General features: G+C 46.5%; 1 protein-coding gene across 5 annotated transcripts in view; it reads right to left on the bottom strand.

The window, feature by feature from the left end:
* DAB2IP (DAB2 interacting protein) overlaps positions 1 to 21286 on the bottom strand; it is a 125220-nt gene that overhangs the window by 77429 nt on the left and 26505 nt on the right. For all 5 annotated transcript variants that reach the window (XM_084219813.1, XM_084219817.1, XM_084219811.1 and 2 more), the window contains exon 3: positions 16255 to 16373. In XM_084219813.1, the coding sequence (XP_084075939.1) occupies positions 16255 to 16373 (119 nt within the window). The remainder of the gene's footprint in view (positions 1 to 16254; positions 16374 to 21286) is intronic.

Below are 21286 nucleotides of genomic sequence, written 5' to 3'. Positions count from 1 at the left end.
CTCACCAACTATTAGAAAGGCCAAAAATCCCCCAAACTCTGTAGCTTTCAATGCCCTGGAACAAGTCAATATTTTGCAGGCACGATGCCCATCTCTGGTGTTGACAGGCAGCAGCTGAGCTGACACAGAGACCCCAAAGGAAAGCACCAAGACCCCCAGAGAACAAACCCTGTCCCCCGGCCAGGACATCCCCACAAGAGGCACCCAGACATCCCCCCCTGCTCCCCCATGACCCCCCTGCACTCAGACCCACACTGGGATCCTCTCGTGCCACTGGGAAGCAGAAGAGACCTGTTGGGGGCTTGGCTCCTCCAGCACATCCTCCAGGCAGGGACAGGGCTGGGCAGCTTTCCCTGCTTCTCCAGGCAGCCTGCTCCAACTGACAGTGGGTGCAGGCAGGTGAATTCCCAGTGCCTGGATGCTGCATCTCCCCACCCTGTCTCCTGTTTACCTGTCAATTATCCACCTTAAATTCTTTCACCTCCCCCTGCTGCCACCTGGGAAGCACAGGGTTATGAAATGCATGTTCTGTTATCTGTCAGCGACCCAGATAACAGCCCTGCCTGTGCTCCACACTCCTGCAGCAGCTCAGGAACTCATCCTTACCCAGCCAGAGCTGCTCCCTGAGCTCTGACTGTGGTGCTGCCAGGGCTGTGCTCAGATCACACACCAGGGCCTTGTCAGATGCCATCCCGAGAAGCAGCCACCAGGGCCCGAGCCGACTTTGCTGCCTCCAATTTAGCTTGTTAACCATTCCCAAAAATGAGTATATTTTAATTACTGTTTTCTGAGAATTGGGATTATTTTCCTTCTAAATATATTCGTCTGATTATCTCCAGGATGAAATTCATTTGGTTAATTACCATCTTTTTAATTTGTTTAAGACTATGTTTCAGTTTCCTGCGCTGTAACACCTCCTTGCCAGCTCTGCCTGCATTTATTCAGTGTCTGACAGATTCCCATCTCAGGGAACAAACAGAAGGTTTCCATAAAAAACATACAGTGCCCCAAGCCTTGCAGGCAGCCTGTGATCCCTGAAATCCAGGGGGAGGAGGAGCAGAATTCAAATGTGGGACCCTCTCAGCCTCCAGTTCCACTTCCAATCCATGCACTCAATCCAAGCCCTCCTGGCAGACACCCCCTCATGTAACATCTCATTCATCAGCCAAACCCCAGCAGTTTGTACCTGGATCATTCTGTTGTCATCTTATTACTACCCCAAAACAGCAATAGACAAATTCCAATTTCATTACCAAGATCTTGATTCCAGTCACTGATGCATTTACTGGAAGAACCCAAATGTAATTTCATTTCCAGTTTCCTAGAATGTCCCAATAATAAAAAATAAAACCTTCCATGGGTAATGCAAACAAGACCAATGGAGACATTAGGAGAAATTTCAGATATTCTTAAGCCAATAGAAACCCCACCTAAAGGGTAAGGTCATGGCACCTAGTTAAATTATATACATGGGCTTGAAGAGCAGGAACACCAGGAGAGCATCCAAAAGCTCAGGAAAAGATGTTTACATGGAGAACAGTGACTGTCCCAGCTGGGTGGACATGGACCTTGCTCTCCCCATGACCTCAGCCAGGTGCCTCAGTTTGCAGGGATTTTGCACAGCAGCTCAGGAGGCTGTCCCAGGGCTGCCTGGAGTCCCTGGCTGTGCCCCAGCACAGCCCCTGGGCTGCCCCAGCCTCAGCTGCACCCACGTTTCTTTTCCATGCCAACATATTTCCATCTTACTCAGAAAGCTGTTTGTCCCTTAATAGGGCACATTTTCCAACCAGCTTTGTTGTTCTGCAAATTATGGGCTTTAAAGAATTAATGGTGGAATATAAATCAATTTAGTTCACTGAGAGTGTGTGTGTTTTATGTGGTAGAGGTTTTCAAAGAAAAGTAATTAGTTGATTTGGCATTTTAATCTTCAGAAAAATAAAGAAGCTATTTTTCTCCTAAGAGGATGTGTTTGAACACATAAACATATGCTGCATTTTCTGAAACTATATTAAGAAATATTATTTATTGGTTAGATGTGGCTGATAACTATTTCTATTGTCTCAGGAAGATTCTTTGTGATAAAGATTTCACTACAGGGACTGCATTTCACTTTCCAAAATACCTGACCAGAGGCTTTAAAAAAAAAGCCAGAGAGGTCCAGTTTGCTTCTGTGCCAGGTATGTCCCTTTCCCAGAGATGTTCTTTTCTCCAGGTGGCCGCTCCTTTGTTTTGTGGAGATTCCATGGCCACGGGGATGACCTCTCCCAGCAGCTCAGCCCTCCACAGCTGTAGCAGGCACATCTGGCCACATCCATAAGCAGCAGACAGGCACCGGGGAGGCTCAACTCCTGCTCTGGTGCCTGTGTGTGTGTGAGGAGCAGCTCAGGCACAGCTGGGCTGATGGAGAGCAGCAGCCCCCTCCCGGGGACTATTGCATAAGATGCCTCTGCTTTGCAATTTGTTCTCTCCCTGGCTGCAGCCCGAGTGTCTGAAGCCAAAGGGCTGTTTTGTGCTTTGTGAGAGAATAAGCCTGTCCCACTGGTGAGTGTCATTTGCCCTCTCGATGTCTGTGCCACACAAAAAAAGGATTCCACCTTCCTCCCTTTGCTGAATTTCCCACATTAACATCCTGGGTGTGTTCAGCAGAGCCAAAGCAAAGCCAGCCAGCCACGCATCTGAGTTTGCTTTCCCCTGCTCCCCCAGAACAACTCATTTAACAGCAGCACAGCAATTAGAAAATCAATATTCCATACAGACATGACTGTTTTGGCTGCAGCATTGCTCAAGGAACTTCTCTGGCAGCCTCATCTTTGCATGGACAAAGGATAAGGCAGGAAGGACACTCCGGTGTTGGGAGATCTGATTGATTTAAGATGATTTCTCTTAAAGCCCACACGGTATTTGCAGACTGTTTCAGGTACAGGCAGTGTGGAGATGACATTCTCCTAATAAGCAGCTCTGTGCCAGGAGTGTGCATATAAATACAGCTGCAGAGAAATGCAAGCTTGCTTTCTTGTTTAATATCACACCACCCACCTGAATAAAACAGAACCTGACACATGTCATAAGGAATTACTGGAAGAATGCAAGGCCCTCAGGCACCAGAGCCCCATTTGTATTCCAGTCGTATTAACCAAAAATAAAATAAATAAGTAACAATCACATCTTTGCCATGAAAGGATTTTCCAGCCATTCAAGCACTTACTACGATGCTGCTACACATTCCCATGCTGGAAGAGCAAGGGCAGCAAAGGGGAGGGAAACAGAGACAAAGCAAAGAGCAGAAATCACAACAGAGAAATGAGTGAGATTTGCTGCTTTGGAGTTCATGCTGGAAGGTTCAGCCTGGCCCAGCTCAGCCTGGTCCAGCCCTGCTGTCTTCCCCGAATTCTATAATTAGCATCAGTGATTAATTCAGCAGGATTCAGAACCCTGCCCATCTGCAGAGTGCAGGGTGGGAGCAGCCTGCTTTGTTTTCATGTTATTTAAAATAAGAACCGTAATTGCCAATTGTTGTGGTGGAAAACCACTCCCTTATGGAGACAGGCAGGATGGAAAGCACTGTGTGGGCTCCACCTTTCCCAGCCACTAGGGAGAGTGGGAAAGCACAAATTCCCCAAACTCTGAGCAAACCCACCCACCTTCCCCAGAAAAGTGAAAATCAGATCTATGGTTACTAAATTAAGGAGCAGGAACTCCTTCTGCAGGGAACACGAGTGCTGAAAGCCGTCCAACACAGGCTCCATCCCACATAGCAGTCCCTGGTTTGTTTGCCTGTGTGTGCTGTTGTGTAAGCCATAATTATGCAATCTCACAGTTTAGCACTGAGGACATTCCCAGCTTGTTCCAGCTCGGCAGCAGCAGCTCATGGCCATAAATGAAAAAGCCAGACTTTTCCCACAAATCTATTGACAAGGAATAATGTGACCTCTTGTAGCACGGAAAAGGGCACTGCAAAGATGAGCTCTGGGAAAAGGGGGCACTGCTGGCCAAAATTACCAGCAGTGGACTTCCAGATAATGCAAAATGAAGCCAGCCATGGCAGGGACATGTGGAACCTTTAAACTGGTTCTGATGAGGTTTCTCTAAACTGGATGCCCTGACACAGCAAAGTGGGAGATCTGTGACCTCAGGAGCAGCACAACAAACAGCTACAGAGACAGACACTGCACTGAGAGAAAACATTTCCCAGTGCACTTTCTGATGGAAATTGTAGATAAAATCCCTGGACAAAACAGCCCATCCTCAGTCATCACCACAAACTGCTGCATTTCATGACTTTTCCTGGGTCATTAGTCACCCAAGTAATTTTTCAACAAAAAATGAAGATTTCTCAGTTGACTTTTTCAGGCAAAATGAGTCTGATTTTGAAGATTCACAAACAGCTCTAAATAATGGTCAGATGCTGGGAACAGCTGTAATCACTGTTTCAAACTATTTTATCTCCAGAAGCATCCAATGGGTTTTGAAGATCTCTTTATGTTATCTCAATTTTAGAGTTGAACACAGTTAGGAGGAGCCACTTCCTCCAACATATTGTACTGACACCCAAGTGTTGTTCTTTATGTCCCAAACACCAGGAGCACAAATCAAATTGAATCCTGTGCTCTTTATGCACTGACATTTATAGAAATAAAAACATGTCAGAGGAAGAAAAGTGTCCACAGAAGCACTCAGGGCTGAGTGATGCCTTCTCAGCTTATCGGGGACAGGGCGGTGGTTTCACCACATCACGGGCAGGAAATCAAAGTGCCAAGATGCAGGTGATAGAGCACGGGAGCTCTGGGAGCTCTGACACTGCTCCAGCCTGGGGCTCCCTGCATTCCCCCTTGTTCTATCACTTGTAAAAATCCCTCTCTTAAATGTTTAAGGGAACTTGGTATTTCCAAAACCTACAGACTTACAATTGGACTGGTGGAATTATTTAGGTCAAGTCATGCTTTGCATGTTAATTTGGAAAAATAATCAAATCTAACGTGAGTTTCAGAACACCAATGCCAGGACAGCCAGCCTAGGAAATTATTGATGAGCTTTCAGAGAGGACTGAAGCAATTAAGTGTCACTTCTGGTTGTCTGAAAGCAGCTTGGTGACCTGAGTCCAGCTGTGAAGCAGAGAGAGGAGATCCCTGAGCTGTCCTTCAGGGCCACATTCACACACAGGATGTTCTTTTCCCATTTCTAGAAGCTGTTATTGGAAAATGTCACTATTCACTGCTGAGGTTCCCAGGATGCAGCAGCTCTCATTACACCTAAGCCCTCTCAGCACAAAGTAGCCACAGATAACCTGGATGTCTTTGCTGCAGCTGCTGTTCCAGAGGCTGCACTCCCATTCCATGGGGGGATTCCCATCATTATTGGCTCTGTTATTTTATATCTCATTGCTCTGTGTAATGCTGACTCCAGATCCCTTCATTTGAACAAAAGGATGTGTTCCTCTGACACCAGCAGGGATGAGGAATCTCAGGGATGGGAAGGGATGCTGGAGGAAAGGCAGCAGCTCATGGTGTGTCTGGGCTGAAGGCATGGAGCCCTGGAGCTTCTGTCCCCGTGGGAGCCCTGGAGCTTCTGTCCCCGTGGGAGCCCTGGAGCTTCTGTCCCCGTGGGAGCCCTGGAGCTTCTGTCCCTGGGGGAGCCCTGGAGCCTCTGTCCCCATGGGAGCCCTGGAGCCTCTGTCCCCGTGGGAGCCCTGGAGCCTCTGGCCCTCACAGATCTGGTTGCTCACAGATGCCCAGAACACACCTGTCAGTGCTTTCAAGGTGTAGAAAAGATGTGTCTTCCAACAACATAATACTGTACGTGAGCAAACACACTGAGTAGGGAATGGCTCAAAGTGATAAAAACCATGGAAAACAATTCAAGTTTAGCTGGAAAAGACAAGGAGGCACAAATAACACATGGTAGAATCAGGAATGAATTGCCTGTTTCTATTTACTGTCTTTTCTAAAATGGCCAATGAATAGGTAAGATAATGGACTTTATTAGATTAAAAACTCTCAGTGCTATAAATTATCAGTGTTTGTCTGTGGCACTCATTGATACAAGATGCAATTGAGACCAAAAACTTCACACCACTCAAACAGGATTATTGTTATTTTTTTAAGACAATGGAACCTTTTCTGCCATTCAGAAGAGAGAACAAAGCTCCCAAAGGGAATAACAGGGAGCTGGCCCTGGCTCATGGGCCACCCCTTGGACATGCTGGAGTCCCTGTGTCCCTCCCTCCCTGCTGTCAGTGTGCACCTGAGGGTGTGTGGAGGTTCTGCTGCTGTGTGAGAGGTTGGGACTGCGATTAATAAAGTGAGGGAGAGCCTCAACATGAGTGACTTTATCTAACAAGGGTGAGACACCCCATACAGAGAGAGCTGCAGCTATAAAGGCATCAAGGCAAACTTCTCTCAAGTGTGTGTCAGAGCAGGTACAAGAGGGCCGTGATAATGAAAAAAAAGACAAATAATTCTCTGCCCTTTTCTTGCAGGCTTCACTCAAGGACTGGAATTGCTCTATGAATACATATCACAGAGCTGCCAACAGACTTGGGAGGCAGCAGTGTTATACAAAGATCATAAGCCACACTTAAGAGATGAGAGTTAAAAAAGAATCCAATGCTGCAGTCAGCTGATGATTTTTCCTATCTTATATCTTCTGTTAGAACATGTTTAAACAGAATCAAAATTATTACCTGCTCTGTAGGGCTCAAATGCCCGTGTAAATGAAGCTGGAGTAACTAGTTAGAGGAGGAAGGATTGAGGAGATTAATGTGAGCTCCACTCACTTCCCTAGATGGCTCAGAGAGCTTATAACAGAACTGGGATGCTGGAAAGCAATTAAAAGAACTAACTTAAATAAATCTCTAGTGCTGAAGGTTTGCCAGCATATACCTCTAAATTCTCCTCTGATGCAACCAGGCCCCTTCCTCCAGGGATGTTCTAACAAGCTCTCAGACATCAGGATAATTATTGCAAAGTGTGACCCAGACTGTGGTTACTGGTATAATCAAAAAAACCCTCGAGGTTTCTAAATTAGACACAGTCTCCCTGGTGGAGCAGAGCTCCCAACTCTTGGTAACTCTTGTAATGACTAAACTTCCAATGCCACTGTCTGTGAGTGGGACAGCCCTGCTGGGCTGGGGGTGACCTTGGGGCTGCTCACCCTGATAGGTTTCCCTTCTGCCAGAGAGGATTCCTGGCAAGGAGCACACTCCAGGAGTGGCAAGGGAAGACAAGAGATAAGGGCTCACAGAACCACAGAATGTCCTGAGCTGGAAGAGACCCACAAAGATCATCCAGTCCAAACCCTGGCCCTGCACAGACACCCCAACAATCCCACGCTGTGTGTGAGAGCGTGTCCAAACACTCCTGGAGCTCTGGCAGCCTTGGGGCAGTGCCCACTCCCTGGGGAGCCTGTCCAGTGCCCCACCACCCTCTGGGGGAAGAACCTCTCCTGAAATCCAGCCTAAATCTTCCCTTGCAGAGCTTTGTGCCATTCCCTCAGGACGGAGAGAGACAACACCTAAATGCTGTTATTGTTAAGGTAAGATATGGCTGCTGAAGTCCCTGCTCCAGCAGACCAGGCACTGCTGTTCCCTCACACCATTTCCTAAGCAAAACATGTTCCCCTGATATTTCAACTTCTCAAACTGAGTATTTGATCCCTTGGGGAAGCTTAAGGACTGCAGTGGATTTGCTGGTTTCTGGTGCACGGGGAACTTCCACTGCTGGGATGCAAATCCTTGCTTGGTGCTAACACGCAATCTCCAATTTAAGCAAACAGGGAGCAAGGGAAGGAATGAAACACTAATTGCAATCCAAATTGCTCCATCTTCCATCCACCCCCTGCCAGCCCTGCTCCCTAATCCATAAGGTCTGAGTGATGATCAGTGAATAATTAATTCAGGGGAGCTGGAGAAGTTCCTGCAGAGCCTCTGTGGATGAATATCCTGTTCAGGGACAGCACTGGGAGCCTCGGGATGACCAGTGCCCTGCAAGGCACCCCCTGCACGTGGCCCTGTGTCACTCACTGATTGCACCTCGTTGGACAAGCCCTGGCTCACCCACATGGCCACTGCACAAACAGCTCCCACTGCCACCTTCCCTGGGAGCACTGGGGAAAGGCAGGAGATGCCACAATCCAGGGAAATCACAGACACTGCCATGTCATGAGAGAAACCATTCACATCCTGATGGCACTTGGCCTTGCTGCATGCCCAAGGGGATTATGCCCAGGCAGAGGATAAATACCAGACTCCAAGATGAGCAACAACAGCCCTGGGCCTTTCATTCCAATCCTCAGAGCCAGGCATTGGTAAAAACTCTGCTCTCACCAAAAGAATTTAACATAGAAATCCTTCTCTCTCTCTCTCTCTCTCTCTCTCTCTCTCTCTCTCTCTCTCTCTCTCTCTCCCTGGATTCCCATCATCTAAAGTGCTACTATATAGCAACAAACACATCCCTAATGGAACAAATCTCCCCACACAGCCAGGACAGCAAAATATTAATAATTCAAGGTACATAGAGCAGAGTTATGGAAATCATTTGGGATCTGCTGCAGGCCTGCTCTGCACAGGGACTCCTGCAGAGAGGCAGCACTGGGGGCTGGGATGGGCACGTGGGAAATCCCCCCTGGACTGGGGGCAGCTTAATCCCAGAGACATCTGTAAATGTGAGCAAAGGGCACAGCCTGATGGAATAGCTCTGGCCTTCTAATTCCTACTGCATTTCCATCCTTTGGAATGAGGGAATGCCAACCTCCTGCACATTATCAATCACACACAAGGCACGCCACAGCCCTTTCTCATATAATTACTTATATAACACATGTGGATTAAAGCTAAATTCATAATTCTGGCTTTAGTTCAAATCAGTTCAGTATTTTTAAACAAATTACATTTTAATTCCACCTAAAATGCATTGGTTTAATTCAATTAAAATCAGTTTTTGCTTTTTTTTTTCATCACACCAGACCAGAATTGTGTGGAAGAGAGCCTGAGACATTCTGTAGTTGTACACAAGATTTGGATTGTAAACACTGCCAACCAGATAAGCATCATAATATCACTATCATAAGACATCCATAGGTGAACAAACTACTTGAAATCTCACTAATAAGCATTTCAGAGGCTCTTTAGCCTAAGGTTTTATTAAAGAACATGGTAAGGAGGAAGCATATTTTTTCTTCAATCTGGTTTTTCCTTCCCTCTGAGCTGATGGATGAACTTGACAGAGTTATTTGGTATTCACAAGTCCTGAGCATCATTACAGGCAGTGCTCTCTGTACAAGTCAGAGCCAGCAGTGAGCTCCTGCTCCAGCTGCTGCCTCCAGCTACAATCAGTGGATTTGAGCACTGCAATAAGAGCTGGGATAACAAGGAACGCACGTCAAACATCGGCGTCTCCCAGCTCTGAACAAAGGCTTGGAACCCTTCCCCACCTCACTTCCATGCTCACTTGCAACTCTTTATCCCTCACACAGATTTTCCAGTCGAGGTCTTGCAAGGTTTCAATAAAGAACAGAGCGGAAGTTGGTTTGAGAAGTTTTTTAAAAACATTCATTCCTTCCTTCCTTCCAAGAGAGAAAACCATTTATTGCTAAAACTAATTGCCACTAGAAATGACAGAGCAGAGGACAGCAAAGCGCCAGCCAACATGCAATGGATCTCTCCTAGGAGATGGGAAATTCCAAGGAAGGTGAAAGTGGAGGCAGATGCCAACTGGACATCCCTCCCCCAGGCCCACAAAGCACCAGGGGCAGAAACTGAGAGTACTGTTACATCCCATTAAACACAGCTACACATGCCAGAAACAGGCAAAGTCCCTGCTCTGCCATCTTCCCACTTCTCTGCAGCTACTGGAGCTGGTTCAGTGCCCCAGCCAAACAGAAAATCACCCCTGAAATAATAATTTCCCATTGAATCCACTTGCTGCCCTTCCCAAGATCGTGTGATGGGAAGAGTAGCATGTGGGGAGGGGGCAATGGGCTGGGGAGAGCAGGACTGCTCCTCTCAGTGTAAGAGTGATGGTTTCATCAGGAACAGTTTTCACTGCATGCCAGAATCACAGAACCCCAGACAGGTTTGGGATGGAAGGGACCCTAAAGCTCATCTCATTCCACCCCCTTCCACAGACCAGGTTGCTCAGGGCTGTGGGAGGTGTTCCTGCCCATGGCAGGGGGATGTTTTAAGCCTGGGATAGAAGTATCTCAGTATCTATTGCAAACAAATGATAATTAGAAAAGCAGAGAAGAGTCTAGAAGGAACAGAAAGCATCCTCTGGTAGAAAAGCTGCAGCGATGGCATTTTCTTTCTCTTTTTTTCCTTTGAGGTTATTGACATGAAGAGTAATGCTAATGTAATTGCACTGAAATTCATGCACATGAAAACCTCACCAGGGCAAAGTCAGAATAAATGGTCTGTTTGGAAACATAATGTTGATGCAATGGAGTAGCAGTATCTGTCTTCCACCTGAAGAGTATCACGACACCACGGGCCACAGCTCAGCGGAGCTGTCACCCTGGCTCAGTCTGTGCTCGAGGGACACGAGCAGAGCTCTCTGCTTGTACCCCTGAGGTGTGCACTGCTGCAGCACCACATCCCAGCTGCCAGGCAGTGGCCACACGAGTCAATAAAGCGTATTCAGGCTGGGAGAGCAGCAAAATGAAAGCAAAAATCCTTGTATCCATTAATCAACCTGATCCTCGGCCGCGCAGACAATGGCTCGCGATTGTCGGCATTTCCCAAACATCCCTCATGTGCTAACCATCTGCAGCTGGAATACAATGCTTTGATTACAAATGTCAAAAAGATAGAGCAGAAAATTAACTTCTCCTTATTTAGTAGGTTTGCAGAAATGTGGCTTCACGCTACACTAATTCAGTGCCCTCGGTATGAAAACTCCCCATTACGATGTCTCGTCAAATTAGAGCCGACGATCCAACGATGTCATCTCCCTCCTCACACAACGCTCTATTTTGTAATTAAGCAGGACAGGGAAACAATGGCCTTGCGTATAGAGAAAAGGTCAGGGATGCAAAACATATTTTTGCAAGCTAATTGTAAGATGCATGAAGCCAATTATCCCAGCAGCGCTGCATATGCCGGAGCAGGAAGGATTTTCTAATTCTGCTCCGTGACTCCGAGTCGAGTCAACGCGCCGGCTGCACCCCGTGGGGCACGGGGCTGTCAGGAAGCAGCGAGTGCAGAACTGGGCAAAAGGCTGTGAAAATTCTGCCATGATTCTATGATTCTATGAAAATCAGTCCAGTGTCTTAGCCCTTCCCCTGACGTTTACTATGACTTGAAGAATTACCAGGAACTAATACAGTCTTTACTGAAAGCTTTAGGCATGACCCCCTGTTCAATTAGGAAGCTGGTTTGGATACGTAAAGGAAAGTGTTTCTGTGTCCTTTGAGAACGGGAATGCACCTACCTCAGACAGCTTCTGATACAAGTCCACAGGTATCTGCAAAAGTCAAATTAACAGGAGGGACAGCTGGGACTTTGCTGCTGCCTTGGGAGAAGCTGAAAGGCCCCACATTGCTTTCAACCCATCTCTCTTCCTCTTGGAGGGATTATGATTCTTTCAATGCCTTCCAGAAAAGTCCTTTCAAAATGCCCTCTTTCCATTAACAACATTCTCCTTTTTAAAATGTCTAAACTTCCTGATACCATGAGAAGAAGATGAGGAACATTACAGTTTATGGAGAGAAATGGTGATTTCTTCCTGCATCTCTCCTTCAAAGCAGCTCTCTCTGATTTTACTCCAGACTCTTAACACGCCACTAATTAGAGATCAGTAATTAACTTTCTGGTTCAAGAAATATTTTGCAAAGGAACCCCATTAAAAGGCTGATTTGCTTATTCCAGGACAAAGCAGCCTTGGTATAAATGCAGGTACTGCATGAGGCCCATCTGAATTCTGAGACTGACCTTGAATCTTGATTTTTCTGCTGAAATCTGTTCCCTGATGTGGGGGGAGTGGGGACAGGCACCACCCCTGGCATGAATGACATGGAGTGTCACACAAGGGACTGCTGGATGTGCCTGGCTGTGCAAGATGTTTTATTCTGCATTTCAGTCACTGCTGATGGGGCTGGATGGTTCCCCCACACAAACTGCACAGTGTTTCCTCAATATCTTCATTACACTCAAAACCAGAGCCTGGTTGTCTGTAGTTGTCAGTGCCATCCTGCTGGGGGTTCCCTCTGGTGTAGGTTTCCCTACTCAGCCAGCTTCCCTGGATAATACCATTTAAGCAGAAGCCAGAAACGGCAGCAGCTCTCCAGCACTTGTTCACACAGATCTGAAAGCCCTCCGTGGTTCTGGGGTCTGCCAGTGTCCTACTTCTGCAGGATGAGTCATTCCTCTTTCCAATTCCAGAGGAAATAGAGCAACTTCATCCTTCACCATGCAGCACTCACCAGATTCTCAGCAAAGTTAACCAATTTCATCCTGCCTAAAAATATTTGGCATATCAGGTTTGTTGGGAATAAACAAATTAGATCTCCAAGAACTCCCCAAACTAAGTTTGCTGCAGGAGCAGCATCAGCTCCTGGTGCACCAAAAGAAGCTTTGTGCACATGGAAAACTCCTACAACAGATAGCATGGGCACTAGAGTAGAAACTAAACGTGTTGCAGTACAATGTTGTATAATTCCTCTTCTCTCTGGGGGTTAGAAGCCAAAAATTTTGGATGGGCTAAAGACAAAATGGAGTTTAAAGAGGAAGTCTCAGTAGTGCAAGTTGCTGCTGTTATTAATCCAGGGCTGTACCCCTTCCAAGGCTGAGGCTCATTTAACAATCAACCATATGCTCAGGCTTTTGTAGTGCCAATAAAAGCTTAAATAGAATGTTATCTCCTGGAATTATAAAAAACAAAAACAAAAACCTTGCAAAATAATCACAAATGTTGGTACTCCAGAGTAGCATTAAATGGATTCTAGTGCACTGAGGAAAGGTGTCTCCAGCAATGATCAGTTCAGGGATTCCATCAGAACACGGAGTTACCCAGAGTACCCATTTTTCACCAAATCAAGACAATCTGAGTACACTTGTCCACACAGTGTTACTGTGGCCCTGCTCTCTCAGTGCTGGTATAAAATCCCCTTTGCCACTACCAGAAAATCATCAGCAATACATCCCCACCAATAATTAACTACTGCAGCAGAACAACCTTCTCTCCCTTCTCTGGCTCTATGCCCTGGGCTCCAGGGCCAACTCAGAAATTTTCACCATCACAAATTTTGTAGGAGAAATGTGGGTCCAATTAAGAAAAATCCATCTGCCAAATGCTTGATTTGTGGCTGATTCCAGAGGACACTACAAAGCCAAGCATTCAGCGCTCCACGATAAAAACTTAGTGAGCTGCTGTAATAAATCAGGAGGCAGGAGACATTGTTAGCAAAAAGCCACTTCTTGGAACCCTTTTTAGCTCTAACAAGCAATATAACCAGCCAGCAAATTGAAAGAACACTCATTCCACAATTCTCCTTTAGATCTCATATTAACATACTCTGATTGTACCATATTAATGCACCTCTCACACAGAAGGTGAGTTACACTTGCTGTGATTTTGTTTCTTTTACTATCAATAATGGTATTACTGTTACTGTAACAGGAAAAAAAATAATATGCACAAGACTGGCAAAATTTGGCCAAATCCATCCCTGTGAACCCCACAGTAATTTAGTGAAATATATTTGTTTACACTCTCTGCCCCACACACAAACCACATCCGTGTCATTATCTGCCTGAACATGCAAGTGCATAGTTCATGTATTTCAAATATTCATCTGCAGGATAAACAGGACATGTAAGGAAGAGGGGAAAAAATGGAACTAAGAGGCAGGAACAGTCCCCATTTAGATACAAAGAAGCCAAGTAACAGAAGCATTTACAATCTACTGTAGCTCAATATTTCAACCTGGAGTGTTTTGACTGAATTTACTGCACTATTCGTTTTGCTGTGGCATTCCCACAAAAATTGGCCCACGCTTCAGAACAGAGCACTGTTATAATGGTGACTTCCAGAGCAGAGGAGTGGTTCCTGAACAATCAGCTTCCATACAAGATGGAGTCAAGAATCAAATATTTAAGAGGCGAATATTCCAATACCAAATGCTTCTCTGAAACAGTTCTTGGATTACAAGCAAGAAAAGCACAGCAGCACATGCATGAGAATGATCTGAGAGACCTGAGCTCTTTCATATACATTGTGCACATACAATGGGAGGGGAATGTTCAGAAAGATAAAATTATCTTCTGTAACCAAAGCCTCACTGCATGACTGAGAGGCCCAGCTGCTCTCTGCTTTGCTTTCACCTCTCTGAGAGCAACAGTCCCTAAGGCCAAGCTCTCCTGCAGAGGACTCCTGCTCACCTGACAGATCTGACACTGCCATGGCAGCGAGGGACTAAGAGCCTGCTGTCAAAAGCCTCTGAGTCCCAGTGTCCTGCAGCTCAGGGATGTCTCTGTATCACAGAGGAAGTGCATTTTTGAGAGATGCCTGCCAAACAGAAGGTCTAGTCTCAGGCATGAGAGGCATAATTCATTTTCAGTTTCTCATACTCATATAAGCAAATCCTTGGTTATTCGAGGCTGCCAAGTGCCAAGTCTCCTCTAATCCACCCTTTAAGCCCTACACTGCAAATGCACTCCAGGATTCCCCGAGCCTATTTAAGGAGAACTTGCAGTATATCTGGGTCTCGGGAAGCCCAGCCAGCTCCCGGGCCGCTGTGCTGGGAGGGCAGGGAAATTACAAGGCTTAATTTGGGAAAATGACTCTGGCTGCAGGGCTGGCCAGAACAGTTAAATCCTGTGTCCTACCCTGCCAAGTCACAAACGAAACAAAACTCATCCAGGTAGAAGGGAAACCTTGCCTAATCTGCCTGTTCTTGGAGCAGTCAGCAGCACCGTGGGCACATTCCCGGCCGCCCGGCTCCGCTCGCTTCCCTCTGGAACACAGTGCCCTACTTCGAGCGTTTGGGAAAACTGCAGCACAGGAATCAAACCAACTCTGTGTGCCCAGCTAGTAATCCCTGAAATCTTACTCGGCACTAACCAGCACAATCATTTCACCTGCAGAATCCAGAAGGAAAAAGCTTAGGAGGCTGCAATAGGTCAGGTAAGGAAAAATCCAGATTGACAATTGTTGTTTGTGAGCTTCAAAAGCTCATGGCCCCTCCAATGAATAAGTACAGCTAAAACAAAGTAAGTTGTCATTGCTTTTCAAAGTGAAGCACTTACTCAATGGGTTCTCAAGTACCATCCTGGTGTATTAAACTGCTCTGCTCTGAACTGGGTACATCAGAGTATGTCCAGCCTGGAGGAATTTTCAGACAGACTTTTCCTAGCACTTCAAGATTTCTGCCAGTCCCCAAAATTATTTGTCTAAGGTTGAAAGATCTTCCTTTTGGAAGCAAACCACTGGTTTGTGGTTGGTAAAGGAATCTGTCTTCCCCAACCATGACCTTGATCTGCATGTGAATTTACACATGAATTTACCTTGAACGGTGCCTGTCTCATGCTCATACTAACATAATCTACACAGACATAAATACACACAAACCCACTAAAGAGCTGTTCTACTTTCTAACCAGCTGAAGAATCTCAAAGATCTCATTTCTCTTCTATTTTACTCGCAATTGCTCCAATACTGGCCACCCCACGTGAAATGCTTTATCAGATCCATCTGCACATTCCCTGCAACACATCCCTCCTGGGCTGAGCTCCTGTCATGGCTCGGGCAGGGGCAGCAGCTCCGGCCACACGCCGAGGCTCCATCTCCGGGTAATGACGGCAGCCAAGGCGGGATGGAGACGGATGAGTGAGAGGGGGAGACAGGGATTTGGGGAGATTATGGTTGTTATTGTTCCACGGTATTGTTCCTACCGTGTGTAACCCAGTTGCGATCGGTGCAGTCCAGTGCGGGAGCATCCCTCCCCTCCCTCCCTCACCTGCATCAGTCGGCTCTGGCTGCTGCATCTCTGAGCTATTTATACGCTGGCGCCTCAATTTAGGATTTATTGGGGAAAAGAAAGCAGAGCAGTCAGGCTTCTCTGCACCTGGAATTTAACCTGAAAAGGGAGGGCTTGCACCGTACCCACAACAACAAATTAAAACTACCCCTCTTGCAATTAACCAAGTCTACTTGTATCAGAGAGAGATGCAGCCCTTGCTCTGAATAAGACAAGGAAGATCTTAACAAGAGCTGGAAAAATCAATATCCTCCTGTCTCCCACACCCTCCGCGAAACGTCCCCTTACCTTTCATGGTCCACACTCCTGAAGCCAGGTAAAATGTGCCGGAAGCTGCTGTTCCTATCGAGCTTCGGTTGGCTCTTTGTCCTTTTGATGGAGCCTTTAAGCCGACGGCTGAGGAACCCCTGTGGGGTGAGACAAGAATACTAAATTACAAGGCAAGGGGAGCGGGGAGCGGGAGCGGAGCCGCCCGTGCAGCCGGGCGCAGCGTCCTCGGCAGCTCCCGCATGAGCGGCGCTGGCAGCGCCTGGCGTCAGCCAACATCTGCTCCCGGCGCTCCCAGGCCGGGGCTGCGGCGCGCCAGACTCCCCGAAGCCTCCGTTGCCCTGGCAACCATCAGCTCCCATAAAAATCCCGTCTGAAAGACAAGACTGGCACATCGCAGCTCTGACGGGAGCAGGGGCTGGCCGCGGGTCCGGCCGCCCCAGCCCAGACGCCACCCACGCCGGGCCGGCGGCACACGGGCAGGGCGAGCTCCGTTACCTGCTCGGAACCCCCCGGATCCGCGGCCATGGCCGGCACAGCCGGGCTCAGCTGCTGCGGCCGCACGGATGGAGCTCCATAAAGCCCGTCCTAACACCGCCTGTGGGCTCGGGGTACAGGCACCACCTTCGAGAAGACAGAGACCCCGGCTCGCTCCTTCTTCTCCGCCGAGCCTCCTCCCTCACGGAACATAAGTCACGGCTCCTGGAGAGCTCCACAGCAGAGCCAGCGCCAAACGTTTTAACAGCAAAGCTTCTAATGTGTTATTTGCTTATTGTTAGGAGTTAATGTTCTACATAATCTGAACATTACATTTAATCTCTCCGCTAAATAAGGCAATAAAAGCATTATACTACTGTGCTGGCCGGCATCTACAGTGTGTGAGAATGGTGCGAGAGGGTCAAGCACTTCGGCCAGGGAAAGTGTGGGGGGAGCATTTTAAAGAGAAACCAGGATTTTGGGGTGAAGCCTAAAGGCGTGTTCCTTCTATGGACCATCACACTAAAGAAACAGATCAGCTCCACATAAACAGCTCAGCAAATCCCCGCAGAACTGAGGTTCTGCACACACCACTTCCCTTCCCCAGCCCCAGGAAAGGGGGAAGATACCCACGGATCAAGCCCAGATCCTGACACGTGTGAGGAAGGAAGCGTGAGAGTACCAGAGCAGCATCCCAGCCATGCCCACAGCGCACCCTCTGCTCCAGGCAGGAGCCTCAGGAGTTTCTCCACTCAGCATACAGGAAGGGATCCTTAGCAGCTCACTTTTACAAATGAGTACCTTTAATACGTCTTGCAGGGCGATAATCACAGTCTAACTTCTATGGAGCCTGTCATTTGTTCATGCCATTTAAACACTCCTTCCCCACCTCGGATATTCATGGCTCACATTATGTCTTTCTCAAGCTGCAAAATCTCCCTGGGCACTCTGTGTGGCTCTTATTATGGAAGTGACTTCCCTGTTCGTAAGTGCACCAAGAATTTCAAACATCTAGATAACCAAAGGTGTTTCACATTTATCAAGTGCCACTTTACTTACAAACGAGGTATGTAACATGCATCTGTGTGGACTGAATATTTCTCCGGGAGCTATTTGCATGACTCAAATAGCAGGAGGTATAACACACAGGCCATCACATTGTACACTCTGTCATACTGCACAAAGCCAACCCGGGAGATCACAAAGGCCTTTTCAAAAGAGTTCTGTCCCTGAGAAATACCTTTAGAGAATTTTATAGTACAGAGAAACATGGCTGTGAAAAGCAAATTTGAGGATTTGCATTATCTAGAGCATTGTTAAGATATTTCCCTCAGTACTCAGACCTTAGCCAGCCTCCTACTCACGGTATCAGCGTGGTATCAGCCCCACACTCTCTGTATCACTGTGGTATCAGCCCCACACTCTCTGTATCACTGTGCTATCAGCCCCACACTCACCCTATCAACTCCCCATGCACTTGTTCCTCTGACTGGACCAGGCTCTGGTTGCCTGCTATGGACACTGGCCAATATTTACTGGGAAGGGAAAATCTAACATACATGACTGCCCTAAACTCTGCAGGTAAGAAGGTTCTGGCCCAGGAATGAGAGATTGGAGTTCCTTAACCACTGCCAGCCCACCCACAAATATGTCCTCATTTTATCAAGCCCCTTCTTCAATCCAGGAATAGCTCTGAGCTCTGGACAGGGCATTGATAAGGAAAAACCCAAATGCCTTCTACAACCAATGGTGACATTTTTCCCCTCATTTGCGTATTCCACATCTCCACAACTGTCCCATGATTTGTGCAGGATTTGGAGATTAGAATTTAGGGTTGTAGCAAGACATTACTTCTGTTTGCCACTGTTTTTGCATTTGTTGCCACCAGAAGGAGATCGCATGGACCCATTTTCCATTTTCATTGCCAGCTTCCTTGGGAGAATGAGATGTCAGAGATTTTAATGCTGATAAATTATGCTGCTATAGTGATACTTTGCACCTCCATAGTGCACATCAGAGATCAGAAAGCCTAATGTGTGAATGAATACCTTCTGTAATTTTTAGGTGGGGTAAGAAAAAAAGACAGAAGTTTGTCTCTGAAAATACAAGAGAGAGATTCTGACCTGGGGTGTGACCGCCGAGCTTTCCTAGTGAGATCATAAGGACATGATCCATTTCTTCTTCATTTATGACTTTAAACAACATTTGATTCTGATCTCCAGACAAACAAGGCTAATCCCACCCTCTGAGCACTGCCTGCTCCTCTAGCTGAGCTGCATTCTTGGCAGTTCCAGCAATTAAAGTGCTGCCCTTTGCATGCATGTTCTTTATACACTTTTAAGTTTATACTGAGAGCTGTCTGGGGCAGAATTGTGTCTTCCTGTGTGTGGGCAGCATTCACCACCAGTAAAAATATCATAGCAAAGATTAAACTAGTAACTGAGAAAGGTTTCATTCAGAAGTTAATAGTCTCTATGAAATGACAAAAAATAGAAATCTGCAGAGCCCAAGAATCCCTTCAGTTAGAATAAATCTTGAAGTATCTATTACAATGGAAGCAGAGGTACCAGCTATATAAATTCATCCCTGCACAGCCTAAGGTCTGAGCAAGAGGAGAGCTTTTAGGCTCTTTAGAGACAATCATTGCCCCATGCAATCCCTGAAAGCCCACACAGCAATGTGGCACACAGAACTCATCAAGCCTAGCAAGTAAAAGGTGTGAACCATGGAATCACAGAGTGGTTTGGCCTGGGAGGACCTTCAACAGCATCCAGTGCCACCCCTGCCATGGCAGGGACACCTCCCACTATCCCAGGGTGCTCCAAGCCCCGGCGTGGGGGTGTTCCTGGGACACTCCCAGAGATCCAGGGGCAGCCACAGCTTCTCTGGGAACACACAGAGCTCAGTGAGCACTGATTTCACTTTTCAAGGGCAAGGGCGTTGCTTTTCTTGCTTTGTTTCTGCTGTTTTGCCTCTGACATCTCCGAGCCCGGAGTACAATCGCTCTAATCACAAGAGCTGACTGAAGTCATAATAAGACACAAAGAACGAAGGCAGAAGAAAACAAAACAAATCCTTTTGAGGAATGGCTTAATCACAACCACAGCAACTTCAGCTAAAACAGGATGGCACAATTCAAAACAGCACAATTAAATCTGCTCTGATTTGGGCTCTTTTCTTACATATTTGACAAACCCAAAATCCAATGCCATCATCCCACTGCAGACTGAGGAAGGTGGGACTCTCATTTAAATTTTTCTTCCTTATCAAATTTGGCATTTTCAATTACTCTAGAGCCTGGAAATAATCTTATATTCTATTATAATGTTTGAAAATTTTTGGTATTATAATACTTTTAAAGCATATGTGCAAACCCATCAGCACCATATGCCTTTGAGATGCAGGAACTGTAGAATTCCACACGCCCTGGGGCAACACGAAAAAAAACTAGAAAGGAGAGAGAAAAAGGGAGGGGGACAAAACTGAGCAGAGTGTTAATGACAGCAAAATCTGGAGCTCCTGTTTTATTAAACATAAAGTAACGATGCAAGTCTTGTGTCTGGAGCTGACTCCCACACCAATAATGTTCACTCACAGAGAACCCACAGGATAAAGTTATAAAGGTAAAAATTCAGCACCATGGAAACACAATAGAGATGAAATTTTAAAAATGATATATCAATAAATCAGCTCACGAGCAGCTTTCTTTGGAAGAGTCCTGGCAGCTTCCCGTGTTCTCTAAGCCAGGAAAACAGGGAGAGGCTGGGGCAGAGTGAGGGTTTGGCCTGGGGCTCTGGGAGGGCACTGGGGGAGCACTGGGAGGGCACTGGGATGGTCAGACAGGAGCACAGACACAGACCTGGCTTCTCTTACCCCAAGCCCACACAGAACAACCCCCACAAAGGCAGATCACAGGAACTACTGAACAGATGGGGTTATTTTTCTAGTTCTTCGACATCTTTTTGTTTTAGTTCAAGCAAATCTCAACTCTGGGGGACATGAGAGTACATCAGGAATTTTTTCACAACTCATCATAAGGAAACTGCTATAAATAAGTGTTTGCTGAGAGTACAAGTGTGCAATGTAGCCCTTCATCCCAGGTCTCCATGTGTTCTGCTATGTCAGGGATAAGGTATAAAACTGCGAGTAAATCTTTTCTACCAGACCCATCCTTATTCTGGGTTTTACAATTTTTATTTTTTATATTAAACTTAATTTAATTCTGGAATTAGTTTGGGGTTTTTTTCTGTTCCTGCACAGCACATGGAAATACCCTCTTATTGAGGCTCCACTGAATGGATAATTAATATTTGTATTTGTGAAATAAGTGAGCTGTGCCAACACTAAGCATCCTTTTATAGCCATAAATGTTCCAAACAAATGAGTTTACCCATTTCTACAATTACCAATGTTAGTCCCAGCTTTCAACATAAAAGAGAAACATTTTTTGGGGAACATCTGATACCATTTGTTACAAGGTAAAGACATCCAAGTGCACGTTTTTACCCTTCTCTCTGTAGAACACGACTGCATTGAGCTACCCCAGGAATGCAGAGTCCAAAACAACCCTGAGGCT

Source organism: Fringilla coelebs (assembly GCF_963513975.1).
Source record: "Fringilla coelebs genome assembly, chromosome: 21".
Classification (NCBI taxonomy): domain Eukaryota; kingdom Metazoa; phylum Chordata; class Aves; order Passeriformes; family Fringillidae; genus Fringilla; species Fringilla coelebs.
The sequence above is the reverse complement of the archived record's forward strand: the minus strand, read 5'-3'. Positions and strand labels throughout refer to the sequence as shown.